Consider the following 18,743-nt stretch of genomic DNA (forward strand, 5'->3'; position numbering starts at 1 on the left):
AAATATAGGCTAAAATTATCCAAAAATCTAGTATTTTTGGATAATCCATGCAACTCACACTAGTACTAATGGCTCAAATCACGTTGACTCTCTAGATCAATAAAGAATTCGGATGATGATGCATTCCATACTTTTTCACCCTGTGTCCTCATAACATCACGACATCCACCCCCTCTGAACCTGCACATCCTTCGATATGTTGTGTTGGTAAGAGGAGAGAATCTTACTAAGGATAGGTGGATCATAAGCAAGGTGATTGCTTGATGTGGTCTTGGATGCTAATCCAAGTTGTTTGTGATTGATGATTGCATGGCCGGGTCTGAGATGACTGATTGCCATAGAAACAAAAGGGATGTTTTCCCAAGTAAATGTTATTAAGTTGGTTGCTTAAGCTGAAAAATCCTAGTTGTCATCGGATTCTTAGTTCTCCTAATCCTCTGCAACCATATCCTTTACTTCTTCATATTCCATATCTTCCTGGCTAGCCTCTGTATCATGACTACTATTTTCTTCCAATTCTGGCAACTCATAAGTAGTAGATTCCCGCCTTTTGAATAATTTGATTCTTTTCCCTGCTACCGAAAGTTTGATGGCTGTCCCATCCAGCTCATTTAATGCATAAGTAGCATTATCAAACACCTGTCTTACCACATAGGGTTCAAAACCATCTTTTGGAAACTTTACACATGGCACTATGCTAGTTATCTAAACTGCTATCATAAACCAATACCCAATCCCCATCTTGTATGGTTCTTGGTCTCTCAGTCTATGCCTTTTGTCAAACCGTTTTTTGTTTTGTATCCTTGCCGCCCTTAACTTTCCAGTTGCTGCCTCTATGTCTTCTGACTTTCTTTCCAACTATCTAATGAGTAAGGCTAATAACTCCTCTCAATTCAACTCCTCCTCCCAAGATAACACACTCCATGTGACTGTCATCTCTTCTATCGGCATGATAGATTTTTTACCATACATCAATTCTGCAGGCATATATCCTGTAACAGCACTATGAGTTGTTCTGTCGGTCTACAAAGCATAAGGGAGCAATCGTGGCCACTCTTTTACCTTCTCTCCACATGCTTTTGCCAATGCCTTCACAATAGGTGGGTGAACTCTTTCACTTTTTCCATTTCCTTCAGGATTATAGGCTGAAGTTAAAGCAAGCTTTATCCCCAACCATGCAAAGAAATCATGAGCTTCATCTGCATCCAACTCACCCCTATCTGCTGTAATTTTTCCCACATAGCCATATCAACAAAAGATCTCTTCTAAGAGAAAAGTACACACAACATTTGTTGTCTTAGTACGTAAAGCTTTCCCTTCCACTTGATTAGTCAAGTCTTCACGAGCAAGCACAAGATACCTCATTTGCCAAAGACCTGTAGGCATTGTGACCAAATCCACCACCCACTTAAAATGAAGAGACAATGGATATGTGGGTTGCAATCCATCCCGATGTCTCACAGTTGAATACCTTTGATATGTCGTACATGTTTCCACAAAGTGAGTAACATCCTTATGCATACCCTACCACCAATATCTTTCTTTGATCTTTGTAAAAGTAACCCAAACACCTCTATGACCAGCCCATAAGCTTTCATGAAATTCTTGCATAACAGTTAATTGTGAAGCTCTATCACCCAAAACTCGCAATAGCATACCCTATTTCTTTTTAGCATGTTTCCATAAGTATCCATCTTTTAAGAAAAATCCATAGGCTTTCCTCTTGATCTTCTTAAACTCATCTGACCATTTATCTCTTTTTATTAATGTACTGAGATATTGACCAATTCTCAGTCACTCTCCTGCATATTTGTCTTCCAGAAACACTTCTACACAAGATGCAAAACATCTAAAGTGTCTTCTCTTTGTTGTCCAAGCTTCTGTTAATGCTGTACAACACCTTGCATTGCTAAATTCACTCTTGCAACATCATTTTCAGCCATAAGAAAGCCATCTTCTTCCTTCTCATCCATCATCCCATCTTCATTCTCATAGCGTGCTCAAGATAACATGTTTGCCACACTAAGTTATCTCTTCCTACAATATGCTGAAATTCAGGGTTCAAAGATTTGATGTATGCAATCCACCGGAGCATAGCAATGTCTGGGGTAGCACAACTAGTAATCATACCCAATACCGGCAAACAATCAGTCTCAATGACTACATGAGCACTCATAAAAATACCCCTTATCACTTTTAAGGACTGTCACAATTCCCCATAATTCTCTTTTTACCTATGGATATCTTCTTTATCGTTCAGTCGATACTTTTGCACCAAAGTGTATTGCATATCTTTGCCCTTCCTCATCATCTTGCCCAATTGCCCATCCAATCCCAATTGGGCTTGTATCAACAGTAATAATGATATGCTTTCCATGTGCATAGTCAACCTTTCTCAACGTAGGAGCAGATTTTAAGAGTTGCTTCAATTTCTTCATTGCTTTCTGATGCTTCCTTTCTCAATGAAATTTCTGACCTTTCCTTAAAAGCTGATAAAGAGCATCGGCTACATGTGCAAAGTGAGGAATCCATATCAAATAGAATACACATGCACCCAAGAATCTACACACCTCTAATACATTCGTGCATACATCTCGCATTCTATCAATCCCATCTATTTTTGCTGGTGATGGCCTTCGCCCCCATAAGGCCCACACATATGCCTAACAATCAAAACCTCTTCAACTCCAAAGACAAACTTTTGTCCAGAAAGAGTTAAATGCACCTCTTCTAGACATGTCAAAATCCTCTCACAATCCACAATATGGTTTGCAACAAACTGTCTACATCCATGAGCATCCATCTCTTCATTCTTTTCATCCACTGCACACCCTTTGATTGAAATATCATCCAAGAAGGGCATAGTCAATTGTGGTATAAAATCCCTGAGTACCCTATTCATAGCATTTGTCATGTGGCCACTGAGTTTGTTGCACCCTGTGGGAGAGTACACATCCGTACTAACCCCAAAGGAGTCTTCATGGTTGTAATATCCATGCTTTCAATTGCAAGCTGAAACTGATCATAACTCGAGTAAAGATCACCCAAAGAATAGATTGCTCTGCCTGCAAAAGCCTCTGCAAATTCATCAACCACAGGACCTACACCCACATTTCTTATGGTCACTTTATTGACCGGTTGCATGTCTTGAATAAATCTCAAAGCCCCATTTTTTTTGGGCATAGTAAACCAACGATTTAAGTACGGGGCTGAAGAAGGCTCCAAGATCTTCATGTGAATCTTTTCATTTAGCAAATCCATCAGCTTTGGCAAGTAAGCTTTAGGCACTAGAATAGGCCTCAAGTTCCATGGTACATGTGGCACAGTAAATATGACCATAGGAGAGACAACATTTGGATCCACACAACCTATTTCACTTGATTGAAATGCAAATGCCTTCCCATGTCTAGCCAACATTCGCATAAAATAGTCTCTCTCAGCACATGCAAAAGAAACCATTCTACACCAACTTTCAATTCCTGTAATGTTTCAGATGTAAATTGATGACCTATATCTTTAGGATCCCATAAGCTTGGCTGCCTTGACACTTTTTCATACATACCCTCACTCTCTGGTGGAAGTGGCAAAGCAATTGGTTTCACCTTTTTGTCAATTGTCTTATACTTTGTCTACACAAGTGCTTCAGCCCATTGTAATCCTTCCTACTGAGCAAACAATGCTATAACATCATACATATCCAAAGAACATACTGACAACACTCTGTTTTCAGCCTCATTTTCTGCATGTATAGTTGCTGAAATTTCAGCCATAGTGTTAGAAATATTTAGCCCATAAAAGATGCCTGAAATACCATCATTTTTAGCTAACAATCCCAATGCTCTCATTTTCTTAGTAGCCCATTTCATAGATATGCGTTCAGCCCTACACATAGCTTCCATAGGCTTAAACCAATATGAAATGTTTGCTGTAAACTGAGAACTACCAATAGTAAATACATGCTTCATTTCATCAAGAGGTGAGTACACCCTCTGAACAGCACTACTGTAGCCATGCATTACAGCAGTGCTTAATGAAAATCCAGGTCTTTGAATTCCCTTGCATTTGGAACCAAAAGAGATTCTCAAAGCGTATCCCGATTTCTAGGATAAGTAACACAAACAATAAGAAATTGGACTGCTTTTCTCCCATCCTTGCTTCTGACTCTTGCATAAGCAGAACCATCATCAAGCACCTTTGTTTCCATACGCACACCTGTAATATAGGGATGTCCCAAAATCACAGTATATGAGGAATTATCTTGCACAAAGAAGTGTTGCTCTTCCTGTACATTACCAATCGTCACTTTTACATTAGGACATGCAACATAGAGCTCCTCTGAGGAATTATTTGCAGCCCTCATTCGCCAACCATGATCAGTGTCTACATGCCATGCACCATTTTCATACAATCCATGCTCAATGACATTTATCTCAGACCCATGGTCAAATAAAGCAACACAAGGAGTTTCACGCTCCCCTATTTTCACTATTGTTTCAGTAGTAGCTCTAGCCCAATGGTTTCTTGTGTAGTGACTTCGAGGAATAAATCCTAGAGTCTCTTCTCCATATTGTTGCATTTGCCTTACTCCACCATGCATATTGCTACAAGACAATGCATTTTTAGCCACTTTCTTCTCTTTTCCACATGTTGTCCATTGATTAGTAGCATCTTGCATAGACAATCATGTACTTACTTCATGCTCATATTCAGCCCGAATACCCAACAAACCACTTTCCTCTTCAAATTGCAGCAATGCACCAGTGGTATCACCAAGAAACTGATGCTTCCTTTTAATTATGTCAATGATCTCATCATGAAATTCTCAGTTGGCAATGCCAAGCACCTCTCCCAAGGTAAATTCCACCCGACTGTTTAAGATCCGTTCTTCAATAACCTTCTTAAGATCTGTGGTTGTCTCAATGTCAAATTGCAACTTATATTCTGGTTGCTTACCCTCCTTTTTGCCCTCTTGTTTATTATCCTGTTTTTTCTCTCGACTGACCTCTTCCATAACATGCTCGGGAGGTGGCTGATTTGCAGCTTTAGACTGATCCATGCTTCTTCTTGTCATTCTTTTAGATGTTCCTACAATATCTTCATCTCTTTTTCGTTTTTCTTCCACAAGTACATCCGTGTTTTGTACCTTTGCTAAATATACATACACTGAATATGCATCTACCTGCAATTCCCAACCAGTTATGCCACGAATGTCTTGCCCTGCATGAGACATTTCACTATCAGTGACCTTTCTCTTTTCAACTGCATGTAAAGTATGTATCCATATTTCAGCCTTTGGACCAACCATCACTTGGCCATGCATTCTATCCAACTGTAGACCAAAAGTAGAAGCATGTATAGCCGCATAAGCATTTCGGACAACCAAGTCTTTCAACAACTTCTGCATACCTCCCTTTCCAAAATTCAAAGCAAGAGGCAATCCCATTTCTTGTGCATGGATCTTGCCATCTTTTCAAAAGATAAGCTGTCGTGCCAAGGCCTCCTGATAGGTAGCACAATCCTTTCTCTCATGCTGCAAACTGTCACACCACATACATCTTTTTCTAGGTTTAGGGGCTGCTGCCCGTCCCCTTTCCTCTTGTCCTTTTTCATCCAATTTTGCAACCTTTAATTGAAGATCTCGCATCTCTTTGACCAATTCATCCAAGACATCTTCCCTAACAGAGGGAACAATAGCAGGTACAGCCATAGGGTTAGCCACAGAAGCGGGTGGCTTACTGGATACTTCAATTGTTTTACCTGTAATAGTGGGCAAGCTAGAGACATGCAATCTTTCTCTTCTTCTATGCTTCTTCACAAGCGCAGTAAGAGCTTCCTTGACATGTCTCCACTCTGTTTTCAAACCTGTCTTTGTAGTCTGATCCTCCAACAAATCATCAAGCTTCTCTTGAAGGTAAGGATCAGCTGCCTGTAGAAACAATTCAATTTTCTGACTTGCAAGAGCTTGTTGTTCTGCGAGATCCAACTGCTCAAATCGACTTTCAAATTCTCTTAACAATTCTGTAGCCACGAGACCCTTATTGGGTTGTATAACACACTCCTGAAAAGTCTTGCGCATAATCAAACTGGTATCCTCAATTTAAAATTCTTCCCTAAGTGTCTTCTTGAAGGCTACCCAGTCTGCATCCTGCAAGTATAATTCAGTAATCCGTGCTTTCAGTTCATAAACAATAACACGTACAAAATACCGGCTCCATGCAGATTGAGCCATCCCAAAGAATTCCATCTTCTAAGCATAGATATATACATATGCAAATACATTCCTGCCATTGAATAACTTCACCTCACGCTCAACTGCTTGCAAAGTATTCATCACAACACTTTCTTTTTTAGCTGAAGCTTGCATCACCTGTTGTTGTTGTTGTACCTGCATAAGCATACTCATATTTTGCACCAACTGTTGCAAAACATCACTGGAGAATGTATTCGAAGGTTCTCCCATCTTATCTTTCCTTCTTTTGACGACCTTTCACATCGGGTTTACCAATGTCAGAGGGGTTTTTGTCAAAAGGTCGAATCCACCGGGGATCAGAAGTAGAAGGAAGTAGAGATATGAGATGGAAGAGAAGATAGAGAATACCCAAGTGATAAACACTATAAAAACAAATCACAATGAATTGAATCAATATGTATTGAAAGAACCTGGAATCTTCGCACTACTCAGAAGCAATCTCCAGGCATTAGATCTCCTGGAGCTTCTTCGTAGAACAAAACGTGCATAAAAATTACAGCTTCTTCTTTGTTGCTCGGAACCCAAATTTGATGGCTTCGTTGGCTCCAAAAGGGGGGTAAAACCGTAGGATACTTGCTCACGGATCTCCCAGATCACTCCTTCTTCTTTCAGTTCAATCTGCAGTTTTCAGCTTGTTTACAGCGATCGCGACGCACGTGATTTCGTCAATCTGTCTTTTTTATGAAAAATCTCCTAACTGGCTTAAAAAGCAACTAGCTTTTTGCATGCCATCCTAATCTAAAAGCTTTTCTAACTTTTTCGAATTTTTACAATAAATAATATCGAATATAGGCTAAAATTATCCAAAAATCTAGTATTTTTTAATAATCCATGCAACTCATACTAGTACTAATGGCTCAAATCACATTGACTCTCTAGATCAATAAAGAAGTCGGATGATGATGCATTTCATACTTTTTCACACTGTGTCCTCATAACATCATGACAACGGTCCTCTCAAATGAACCGCTTCCATGTGTCTCCTCCTCTTTTAGAGGAACTTGGCTTTCACATTAGCTCCTCTTCCTCTTATGGTGGCTAGTGAAGCAAGCATCATTGTTCATGTTGCACTCCTCACCATTATAGAGCTCGCCATCCTCCATTTTTGCATCGTGCTCAATTAGTCTACTCAAAATAGTTAGAGCAAGCGTCCATGCATTTACATGCATGCAAGGAAGGATAATACATGGCTACCCTCCACTAAAGAGGAGTTAATGAGATTTACTATTACTAATAAGGTTTAATTACTTGAAAACTAATGACACAATTCTCTCAATTTGCACATAGCTCACAAATGCAAAGGGCATTAACCTCATCACACCACCATAACACTTCAATTTGCAAATCACTAGGAAATTTTGGAATTTATAGTTTTAAAAATCCCTATTCCTATTTTGTGTGCTAAGGAAAATTGTCGCCCAAACAATTCACTATGGGAAGGGAAATCCCAACTATCAAGACTTCAAATGACAAATCACTAGGAAATTTTGGAATTTGTACTTATATGCCCACAAATAAGACATATGAAAAGCTCTTCGACACATCTTTTTCGAAGAGGAGATAAAGATGTATAGAAAAAAAGTAGGACGGATGAGATGATAAGGAATCACATAATAGAATAAGCAAGTACGTGCCTTTGTAACGTGTACATGTTTCCACATACACTTTGCTAAATCATAACCTTAAGTGAGCTTTCAACACATTGAACCAACCGATTTTTATCAAGTCCCTAGATTTGTGATTTCCATCCTTTCACTAGTTGGTTTGCACTCAATTCCTTTCACTTTGAGAAGATGAAAGTATACATATGATACTGCACATTTAGTTCGATTCAAGATTTTTACGTTTCTATTAGGAGTCATACTAGTAACTCTTCATTTCAAAATCTTAAAAGAGGTGAACATAGACTACATTCCGAAGGAGAACATTTCTCCATCAAGCACCACCACATAGACTTGCATTATGAAGGAGAACATTTCTCCATCAAGCACCACGTAGCATGTAAGAACTCACCTCATTGTGTGGAGTATATTTCATAGAACATTTACCCTCATGGCTCGTTATTGTATTATAGCCACAAGGAAAAACCCATGTCTTTCGAGCTTAAGACTGGGAAACAAAAATAAACTTTCCGAATGCCAAAAGGTAGAACCTCCACAAAACCCCTCTTAAAAGTGTATGATGTAGGAGATGATTCCAAAACACACACTCTCTCTCCACAAAGGGTAAAGCATAAAAAAAAGGATAGTCACAAACCCTTCTCCTGCATATCCCTCTTTATGGTGGCCATGTATGTGTAACATTTTACTCCTGTGAGAGCACTCTATTGTGTGCTGAGAAGAGAGGGCTCCTCAGGAGGAAGAAAGAGGTGATCTCTCTCTCTCTCTCTCTCTCTCTCTCTCTCTCTCTTTGTGGTGCAGTTAAGAGGGCAGAATCTGGCAAGTCTCGGGGGGGGGGGGGCGGGGGGCTCACACCTGTTTACCGTCGTCTTGCTCTTCGTCTTCTCTTTGACGCATCTTGCAGCTATTTTGATGAGCTTTATTGTGCCTCAGTCAGGGCTGAAGGTGTTGTAACAAGGCCCACTCCTCTGTTCCTGTTTTGCTCATGTTTTGTTGCAGAAGATTCTTCGTCTGTTCTGCTGCTTGATTGCAGCACTGTCTGCAAGGTCAAACTGAGAGACTCTCTCTCTCTCTCTCTCCCCCCTTTTTACTCAGAATTAGGGTTTCTATGCTACGTCGTGCTTTGATCGCGTAATTATCCGTCTTTCTTTGTTTCTTTCGATCAACTGCCAGTGTTCTTTCAGTTTTCATCCGCACAAAAAGCTCTTTTGAAATGCCGTCCTCTGCATGTGCAACTGGCGCGCGCCCCCCCACCCACCCCCCCGGGTCTCTCTCTCGTGCTAGTGATTGCTCCAACTCTCGTCATTGTCATGACGTGAATGTCTTTGTTTGTGTCTTTTCCCAGGTAGCTGCTGCTCTCGCCTCGCCAGCTGCACCGCCTCTACCTGTCTAGCATGGTTTCTCAGGCAGAGGTATCCGTTTCCAGGCTACAGAAGGACTATGTAACACCAGGTGCAACGACGGACGGCATAGCTCCACATGGCAACGTTGCCTACTGCCAAAGATCTCCAATGTATGCAAACGGAGAAGAGTCTGCCGCTACCACTCTTGCAGTGCTTGCAGAAGAGGCCAAGCTTGCCACAGCGGATGTTAAAGCACCAGGTCATGCTGCTATCTCAGTCTGCAAATCACTCGTTGCTGGTGGCGTAGCTGGAGGAGTGTAAGTATCACTGCTGACGTTTTTATTGATTCATGATAACTTAGGGATGATACCCCACTGTATTGCCGTTTTTGGAGAGAGATTTAGGCTACTGGTGTGCTCTGTCAACACAAGCTCTTGGGGTGTTAGGCAATATGTTTTCTTCAGGAATTGATTTTAAGAAGCCGTAGTACAGGCGCTCTTGGGATGATTATTATGTGTCAATATACAGGATTAAATTCCAATCTATGCGCTGGATCTATGAGAGCATGTGCTTAAATGGTCTAGCAAATGGTGGAAGGAAATGCCATTGACATTTGCATAACAAGCACCAGGTTTTACTGCCATGCAAGCTGTTTGTTTGGCATGAGCCATGATAAGTAAAGTAATAGAGCATGGGAGCCAAAGTTTTACAAGTGCTTTGTTTGATATAAGTGTTTAACTGATCTTATTGTCCTATCTCCATCTCGGTCTCCTTATATTATGGTTTTGTACTTAAATACATCATACGTAGCCATTATACTTAGCAAACATGATGGAATGGAGCCATAACATGGAAGCTTGTTGCAAGTGGCTTTAAGGAGTATCCAAATGCATTGCCTTGAACTTGATAAGTAGTATCGAGGGCCTTGTGGACTTCTAGGGTCACTATTGTAGACATCAACTCTTGCTTGAGGGCATTGCACAATTGCATGATTGTATTGGCTTAAGCGATATAAACTTTAAAGTTTATTGTGTCAAACCTTGTGTATCGGTTGCTTTCGAGTTGTGCTTATTGTAGTTGTGTATCCTAGTTAACCTATTTAGGTAGTATTATCTCAAGGGGCAATCAGAGGATCTTGTGGTCTTCTTCTATGTGGTCCCCTCTAAAGTGGACGTTGCTTTGTATAAGGGGTTATTGTATCTAGGAAAGCTGTGATATTGATTGCTTAATGTGGAGCTTGTTCAATTCTTCTTGATTTGTTCACTAGCTCCAACATATCTATTATTGATTTTTTATGATAATATATCTCATTATCATCTTTTTTCTTCTTATTTCTTAGTGATGTTGACAAAAGTTTTTTGAGGGAGGAAAAAAACAAGGTCTTTTTATAACATCAACAAGTTTATTTGATTTGTTATTCATAAGACAATGATAACCATCTATGAATTAAAACGGAGAAAAAGGAGAAATTTGAAGAGTTATGGCTAGTTTTTGAGGTGGAGACATATGCAGACATTCTCTCTGCACCTATGTATATTTTTGCATCCTTATACAGTATTCTGCACTGCAAACTTTCTATGTTTTACTATCTCTTTCTCTCTCTCTTTTCTCTTTGTTTACTCTTTGTCTTGGTCATTCGCTTCCACATTGCTTCACTCTAACATGGTATCAAAGCATTGAAGGATTGACCTAGGGTGGTTGGACCCATTTGAGAGGAGTTTTCAGTGTGACATAAGACTGCATTTTTAGCACTTAGAGGTGAGTAGGAGGGTTGCACATTAGAACAAGGCTGAGGTGAGCGTGGGTGTGCGAGAAAAGAGAAGATTTGTTGGAGTTACTATTTTTTTTTGATGTTAGAGAAGGAAGAAGGCTATGTTTTCGGCCTTCAAGTGTAGATTTTACATTCTCATCGCCTCAGGCGGGTGAAGAAAGAGTGGGACGAGCGGTCAAGAGCCCTAGCAAGCTATATCCTCACAGTCAAAGGGAGCTACTTTTTGTGTTTTATGTAGGCATTGTAGGTGAAGATGTCTTTTGAGATAGACAGAGTTTCAAGCGACTATGGACTAGAAAGTGCCCATCTGATTGGCTTTTCCATCAGATTAGAAGCTCGATGGCGAGAATTACCGCATTTGGTAGGTCGTGATACTTACCATTTTGGAGTCTTATGATTTGGCAGAGCTTGTCATGGAGGCTATTCATCATCCTTCGTGAGACGAGTCTAGACTCTCTTCCAGTGATAAGGTGGAGCTAGCAAAGACTTAGGTACATTGGGATAAACTCAATGCTTGTATCCACTCGTTTTTATTTCTCTCATGTACTACAGCTGTTATTTCTTATATTGAGCATTTGACGGTGGCCTGGAAGATATGTCTAGAGCTTGATTAGACGTATAGTCGTATGACTGTCATGAAGCGTGTTTCTTTGGAAGTGCAGATGTGGACCGTGAGTGTCAATAAGTCATCTTCTTTGCGGAAGCATATTAACAAGCTAAGGTAGCTTCAAATGCAGGTACAAAATGTAAGAAAGGTGATTACTTCTAAAGACAGAGGGCAATAACTCTTCTTTTACAATTACCGCCCCGTTTCAGTGGTTTTTATTTCGCCTTAATTGCTTCAGGGTAGTCTAAAGATTCTTCAGTGGGAAGAGTTGGTTCCTATGGTCTTGGATTGAGAGGAGCAATTGAAAGGAACCAATACTTCTAAACTTGAGGCTTTGGTTGGTCAATTCTAGATCAAAAGAAGAAGGAGAACAAATCCAAGAAGGATGAAGAAAAGGAGTCCACTTGTCACATCCGTGGCAAGTCAAGTCATTGGAAGAAGGATTGCCTCAACAAGGAGAATGAGAAATCTTCAAAGGAATTTGGAGTGGTGGCTGTTCTCTCATCGGTTGCTTTCCTCCACTTGGAGGTGGTTGAGGATTCGACCCTGACGGCTTTTAATACTGTGTTGACGGCTCTATACACTCGAGAGTGGATTGTTAATAGTGGTGCCTCACGACACGACTCCTTCCTCAGCAGGTGTTATTCATTTGTGGCCTTTGTATGGCTAGATTCTCATTGGTGATAGTTCGTCTATTCCTATATAGGGACGGGGAGACGTGCATCCTTTTTAGATGAGCGAGGTAGTGACCATACATCTGAGGTGCTTTATGTTCCGGCCTTGGGGTATCATCTACTTTCGGTGCACAAGATTTGTGCCCTCGACCTCTTGGTCAAATTTGATGTGGATTCTTTTTGGATTCTTGATCGTGGATCGAGATAAGTTCTTTCTTCAGGATATGAGGAGAATGGAGTCTAGAAGTTGTGGTCCTTTTTTGCCTTGACTTCTCTTCTACTTATCTCCCAAACCTAGTCTAAGCTTTGGCATGCTCGGTTTGGTCATCTTAACCATGATTATCTTTGGAAGGCGTCCAAGGAATAGCTTGTATGAGGATTGTCGGATATTGTGGTGAGCCAATAGCGGTGTGTATCCTATATTCGTGGGAAGCAGACTTGTGATGCTGTTGCCAGCAAGGCTTTGAGGTGATCTTTCGCGCCCTTTGTAGCTTGTTTCTATTGATCTTTGTGGACCAATGAGGACGGAGTCTCTTAGAGGAAGCTTGTATTTCATGCTAATTGTGAATGATTATAATAGGATGACATGGGCTCATTTCTTGTAGTTGAAGTTGGAGGCTTTCTCCAACTTTAAGGATTGGTTCCTCTTTTGAGGAGAATCAATCAGGTTGGAAGTTGAAGACCTTATGATCGGATAAGGGCAGAGAATTTGTTTCTGATGAGCTTGCTTGTTTTTGTGCAAATTGTGGTATTCACTAGGAGTTTACCAATACAAACACCTCTCATTAGAATGACATATTGAAGCAAAAGAATCGCAGTGTGATCGAGATGGCCCGTACCATGATGGAGCATCATTAGACACCTCAGGGTCTATGGGTTGAGGTTGTGGCTATTGCAGTTCACATCCTTAATCGTTCCCCTATTTCCACTATTGTTGGTATGACTTCGTATGAGGTGTACTTTGGGTCTAAGCCAGATGTTTCTTATTTTAGGGTTTTTGGGTGTGATACCTATGTTCACGTCCTGAAGACGCAATGTGACAAGTTTGAAGCCTCTTTCAAAAGAGGTGTGTTTGTGGGCTATAGCTGATAGTCTCAAGGCTACCGATTGTATGATTTTGTTAAGTAGGATGTATACAGAAGTCGTGATGTTAGGTTTGTGGAAGTTCTAGCCTAGAGGGGGGTGAGGAACACCTTGTTCTTGGAGATCTCGATGATAGTTGTGTGCCAGCGATTGTTCCTTTGGAGCTTTTGCCTCTTGAGGACTCTTCTTCGAATGAGGAGCTTAGTTCTTAGCCAGCAGATTCACCAATTTCTCCCTAGCCGTTGGTGGATCTTCGAGAAACTTCAGTCGATGGAGAGCAATGAGGTGAGATTTAGCCTTCTCGTTGTTGGGCTTGTGACACTCTTCGTGATGTAGAAGAGATTGAGGGGGTCCTTCAAGAGTGGCAGCCACAGGATGGTCTGCGGCATTCTTGGAGGAACGAAGCACACCACAACAAGCTTGTTTATACTAATAATTGTTCGATGACTTGTGTCATGTAGGATTGGCAGCCCATCTCTGTGAAGGAGGCTTTACAACATGATATGGACAGAAGCTAGAGCCGATTGAGAGGAATGGCACTTGGTATTTTGTGCCAAAGCCTCCTCATATGAAGATCATTGGAGTCAAACTGGTCTTCAAGACCAAGTACTGTAGTGATGGCTTGTTGGACAAGCACAAGGCTTGCCTTGTTACTAAAGGTTTTGCACAGCACCTTGGCATTGATTTCCATGATACTTTTGCTCCTACCGCTTGGATGGCTACTATTCACACAGTTCTTGCCTTGGATAACTATAGGAGATGGCCAATCTATCAACTAGATGTGAAGTTTGCCTTCTTGAATGGAGAGTTGAAGGAGGAGATCTATGTTGAGTAGCCTCTAGGCTTTGGTTCTTCTATGGTGTACAGGTTGAGGAAGGCTCATTATGGCCTTAAGCAAACTCCCTTTGCGTGGAATGAGAAGGTTGACTCGTTCCTCTAGGAGAAATTGGTGTATTGGCATTCCAAAGCCGACCCCTAGCTTTATGTTTAATCTCCAGTGGAGGTCATGTGTTGTTTGTCCTTTATGTGGACGACTTGATTGTGATAGGTGACCATACTCGGATGGTTGAGCAGACGAAGGTAGCACTTCACGAGAAGTTTGAGATGATGGATATGGGACTTCTTCACTTCTTTCTAGGTCAGGTTGAGGAAGGCTCTCTATGGCCTTAAGCAAACTCCCTGTGCGTGGAATGAGAAGATTGACTCGTTCCTCTAGGAGAAATTGGTGTATCGGCATTCCAAAGCCGACCCCTAGCTTTATGTTTACACCTCTAGTGGAGGTCGTGTGTTGTTTGTCCTTTATGTGGACGACTTGATTGTGATAGGTGACCATACTCGGATGGTTGAGCAGATGAAGGTAGCACTTCAGGAGAAGTTTGAGATGATGGATATGGGACTTCTTCACTTCTTTCTAGGTCATGAGATCTATGAGGGGGATCTTTATTTCCCAGCAATGGTATGTACAGGAGCTCTTGACTACTTGTGAGATACAAGGATGCAAGTCTCTTACGACTCCTTTGGACCCAAATTGAAAGGCTACAACTCATTTCAATTCTCCTTTGGTGGATGCTACCCGTTATAGGTAGTTGGGTGGCTCCTTGATTTGGCTTCTTAATACTCGTGTTGACTTATGTTATGATGTCGGTGTGTTGACCCGGTTCATGAGTGAACCCAAGATGGTGCATTGGCAGGCTACTCAGAGGATTTTGCGGTTCCTATGGGGTACTCCTAATCTTGGGATCTATTATCCAGCTAGTGCAAGTGCTACAAACTTGGTACTTATAGGATGGAGTGATTTGGATTGGGTTGGTGATGTGGATCATCGGAGGTCTACGATAGATTAGCTTTACCTTGGGTGTTGGTGTTGTTTCATGTAGCAGCAAGAAGCAACCCATGGTTGCCCTATCTTTGATTGAGATAGAGTATCAAGCGGTGTCTTCTACTACATGTGAGACAGTGTGGCTTTGCAAGATCTTGGAGGAGCTTGGCTGCCCGTAGAGAGGTCCTACTATTCTACAGTATGCGACAATGAGTGTTGCATTGCCTTGGCTAGAAATCTTGTGTTTCATGCTCGAACAAAGCATATTGAGATCTAGTACCATTTCATTCGAGAGAAGATTTTGGATGAGACTATTTCCTTGGTCTATTGTAAGACAGAGGACAATCTTGCAGACTTGTTTATCAAGGTGCCTCCTCAGGCTTTACTTCGATAGCACTCCAGATCCCTTAGACTTTTGCCACGTCCAAGATCTAAGCTGGACATTCCCTGGACAGGCTAGAGCAGCAGATATAGCAAACGATAGGTGCAGCAAGAGTGCCACGTGGTAGCTGGCGTGCCATGCAGATGACAAACTATAGTCGGGCAGCTGATCGGACAAATTTAATGGAGCCGACTTGGTATTTTTGGGATTTTCTTGCTGGCCTATTTATTGGCCCTGGTTTTTGCAGTTTTCTTCAATTGTGCTCCCAGTTTTTAGGTTGTAGATTGTGGAGACTGCCCTTAGGGCTGACGGTGATTGAGATCTTCGAGGTGGAGACATACGTAGACATTCTCTCTGCACCTGTGTATATTTCTCTATCCTTATACAGCATTCTTCACTGCACTGTCTCTTTCTCTCTTTGTTAACTCTTTGTCTTGGTCATTTGCTTCCACATTGCTTCACTTTGACATGTTGAACATTGAGAACAATGAATAGTGAAAGAATACAAGAACTCAAAGAAAGGGCAATGGAATTTGTAATTCAAGATATGAGATGTTCTACACAAGTGATGGCATATTTTATGACAAGCATTGCCTCCAAACTCTCTCTAGATGGATGTGATTTGATACAATAAGAGTGGAGTGAATATATTTAGACTATAGAATAGGACTTGAGACGACTAGGCTAGCCCTAAATGAGCTGTCCAATTGGCCATACAAGTGTACAAATTATACCCTAAAAAATATGCCCAACAGTTGTGAAATGTATACTACTAATATCCTCTCTTAGATTATGAGCGATTAGTACAATAAAATATACAATGAGGGGAACACTCAAGCCCCTAGGAACCACCATTGTGTCCCATACCACTGATTTGCAAGAAACTTTTAACATACTAGCACATACAACAGTGACCAAATTCTAGATGTGTCTCTGTGGAAGCATCGATGTCATGTCAATGTCGATCACACTCAAACCTTGATAATAGGAAGTGGAAATAGCCAGATCTTGATATTTGTCACAAACAACCTTGTAGAAGCACATTGTGACCATGGATTGCCTCCTTACAATGAGACAATTGAAGTATCCATCCATGTGAAAATGGACTGACTTAGGATTTGAATTGCTAGACTATGTTTATGCATGTTGATAGCCTCCCTTAGGGTCCATTGCACCATGTAAATGTTTGGTAGGTCTTAGTATGCCCTACCTTCACCCTCTCACAATCATCCCCCTCTAGCCTAGGGATATGTGAGGAGCACTACTGCACTACTATAGGACAAGGACATGCCTTGCTTTATGCCAAGATATGCATTGGAGGAGAATAAGAGTCATTGTAGAGGAGATAATAGAGTGCTAGAACTTTCATGGGAATGCACTAGTCCACCTAGCCATGGCATAGAAGTTTTGAAGTTGGCTTCCCTCCCTAACATAGAACCACCATCTAAGTTAGTCAAAGGGTCAAGAGTGGATGCAATAGCTGTTGTTTCATCAATTGAATAGATGAGCTATGCCATCGAAGAATGTGGTTACCTTGTTTGCGTTGGTCACCATTGTTGATTGGTTTGCATGACCACCTCCAAAGAAGTATAACACCATTTCATTTGTGTAGAATAGAGATGTGATTTCTAGTGCCATTGGAGAGTAGCATGAAGAAGATTAGATAAAGCATGTTGGAATTATTAGCAGTCATGTTTGTCATGCCTTGTCATCTCTTGCCTGTGAGCCTCAGTCTGAGTCAGACGAGGACATTAGGAGCTCTGACATGTTTGTCATGTGTTATGAGGGGGGAGGCTAGTCACTCTCGATTGGCTGTCTTAGGATGTGTATTTCTTTTTGGCCTCTTTTAGTGGGTAGCCACTGGCTGCCCGGCCACTTTTTCTGGTCACTGATGTGGGGCGCCCATTTTAGGGCATTTTTAGGGTTTGTCCTTTTGTCTATTTATAGGCAGCCCCCCTCCCTACTTGATCACTTGTCTTCTTGCAGATTCCGACTCTCCTTCTCCCCCGTGGTGGTGCTGCCATCATCATCAGCCTGATCTGGTGCCCTCACTGACACTGTGGGTTGCGTGCAGGGATTGATCAGTCTCCTTCCGCCTTCCCGTTTGTATTCAGCATTCATTTCAGTCAGTGCAGATTTCTCTTCCTTATTTTATGCTTTCTCTCTCTCTCTCTCCCTCCTTGTTCGTATTCCTTCTTCCGCAGCGCACTCTCACATGGTATCAGAGCCGAAGGAGAGTACACGGAGCTGAGATCTACGCGGGAGAACACCCACAACCTTGCGTTTGCTGGTCAAGACATCTCCAACAGCTGAGGTGTCACCTTCTGCACCATCTCCTTGATCAAGGCGGCGTGTTTTGGTGTCAACCTACTTGCGTTTGTTGCTGGCGTCATCCCCAAAATCTGCGTTTTCAGCTTGGGCGGCCCTCCTCTAGTTGGGCGACACTCCACCAAGCTGCGTTTTCAGCTTCTGTGGCTGCGTTCAACCTTTGGAGGCACTCCTCCAAGCTGGCGACCTCATTTCTACTTGCGTTTTGAGGCAGGAGATTGTTTGTTTGTGGTGATTGCATCGTTAGCACTTGCGTTTGACATCATCCTTGCGTTCTGTGCAAGGCGGCCAGCTCAGGAGCTTTTGGTGTTTGTGTTTCGGCACCGGCAACCTTCCCTTGTTGTGTTTTGGTGTTTGCAGATATCAAAGATGTCTTCTCATCAGCTTGCGGGCTTTGATGACTCAGATGACGAGCTTTTGTCTCGACACTCATCTGAACGGAGGTGTGATTTCTATCACGAGGACCGTCGTTCGGAGTCTATTTCTCTTTCCCGTCCCCCTTCTATTCATGTATCTCGGTGAGCCCCTTCCAGTGGGCCGAAGATGCAGCCTTTGGTATCCCCTGTACAGGTACCCGTACTTCCTCAGCTGCCCAAAGAGGACCGGTTGGATGGCTCCAACTTTTCTCTATGGTCTTGCAAGGTGGAGTGTATCTTGGACTCCTTCGATCTTTGGGAGCTTGTTTTTGCTCCTATTCCCCGGCCTAAGGTGGATCCCGCAGATGGGACATCTATGGATCGTGCAACCTTATGGGATCGGCTCAATTCTAGAGCCAGATCTTTCCTCTTTCTGAGTTTGCAGGATTCTGTCATTGTTCATGTTCACAAGTTGAAGATTGCAGCAGACGTGTGGAAAAAGCTCGCGTCT

General features: G+C 41.9%; 1 protein-coding gene across 3 annotated transcripts in view; it reads left to right on the plus strand.

Annotated features, from left to right (window-relative positions):
• Positions 1-8,461: 8,461 nt before the first annotated feature.
• The window catches only part of LOC148030600 (mitochondrial adenine nucleotide transporter ADNT1-like), a 45,450-nt gene continuing 35,168 nt past the window's right edge, over positions 8,462-18,743 (plus strand). For 2 of the 3 annotated variants that reach the window (XM_087686947.1, XM_087686949.1), the window contains exons 1-2: positions 8,462-8,618; positions 9,215-9,529. In XM_087686947.1, coding sequence (XP_087543073.1) covers positions 9,264-9,529 — 266 coding nt within the window. In that variant the 5' untranslated portion in view covers positions 8,462-8,618; positions 9,215-9,263. Of the gene's footprint in view, positions 8,619-8,792; positions 8,815-9,214; positions 9,530-18,743 lie in introns of those variants that run through there. The other variant, XM_087686948.1, reaches the window with a different exon arrangement.

Source organism: Lygodium microphyllum, chromosome 10 (genome assembly GCF_053477565.2).
Source record: "Lygodium microphyllum isolate KBCC chromosome 10, Lygodium_microphyllum_v1.1.10, whole genome shotgun sequence".
NCBI classification, from domain to species: Eukaryota; Viridiplantae; Streptophyta; class Polypodiopsida; order Schizaeales; family Lygodiaceae; genus Lygodium; species Lygodium microphyllum.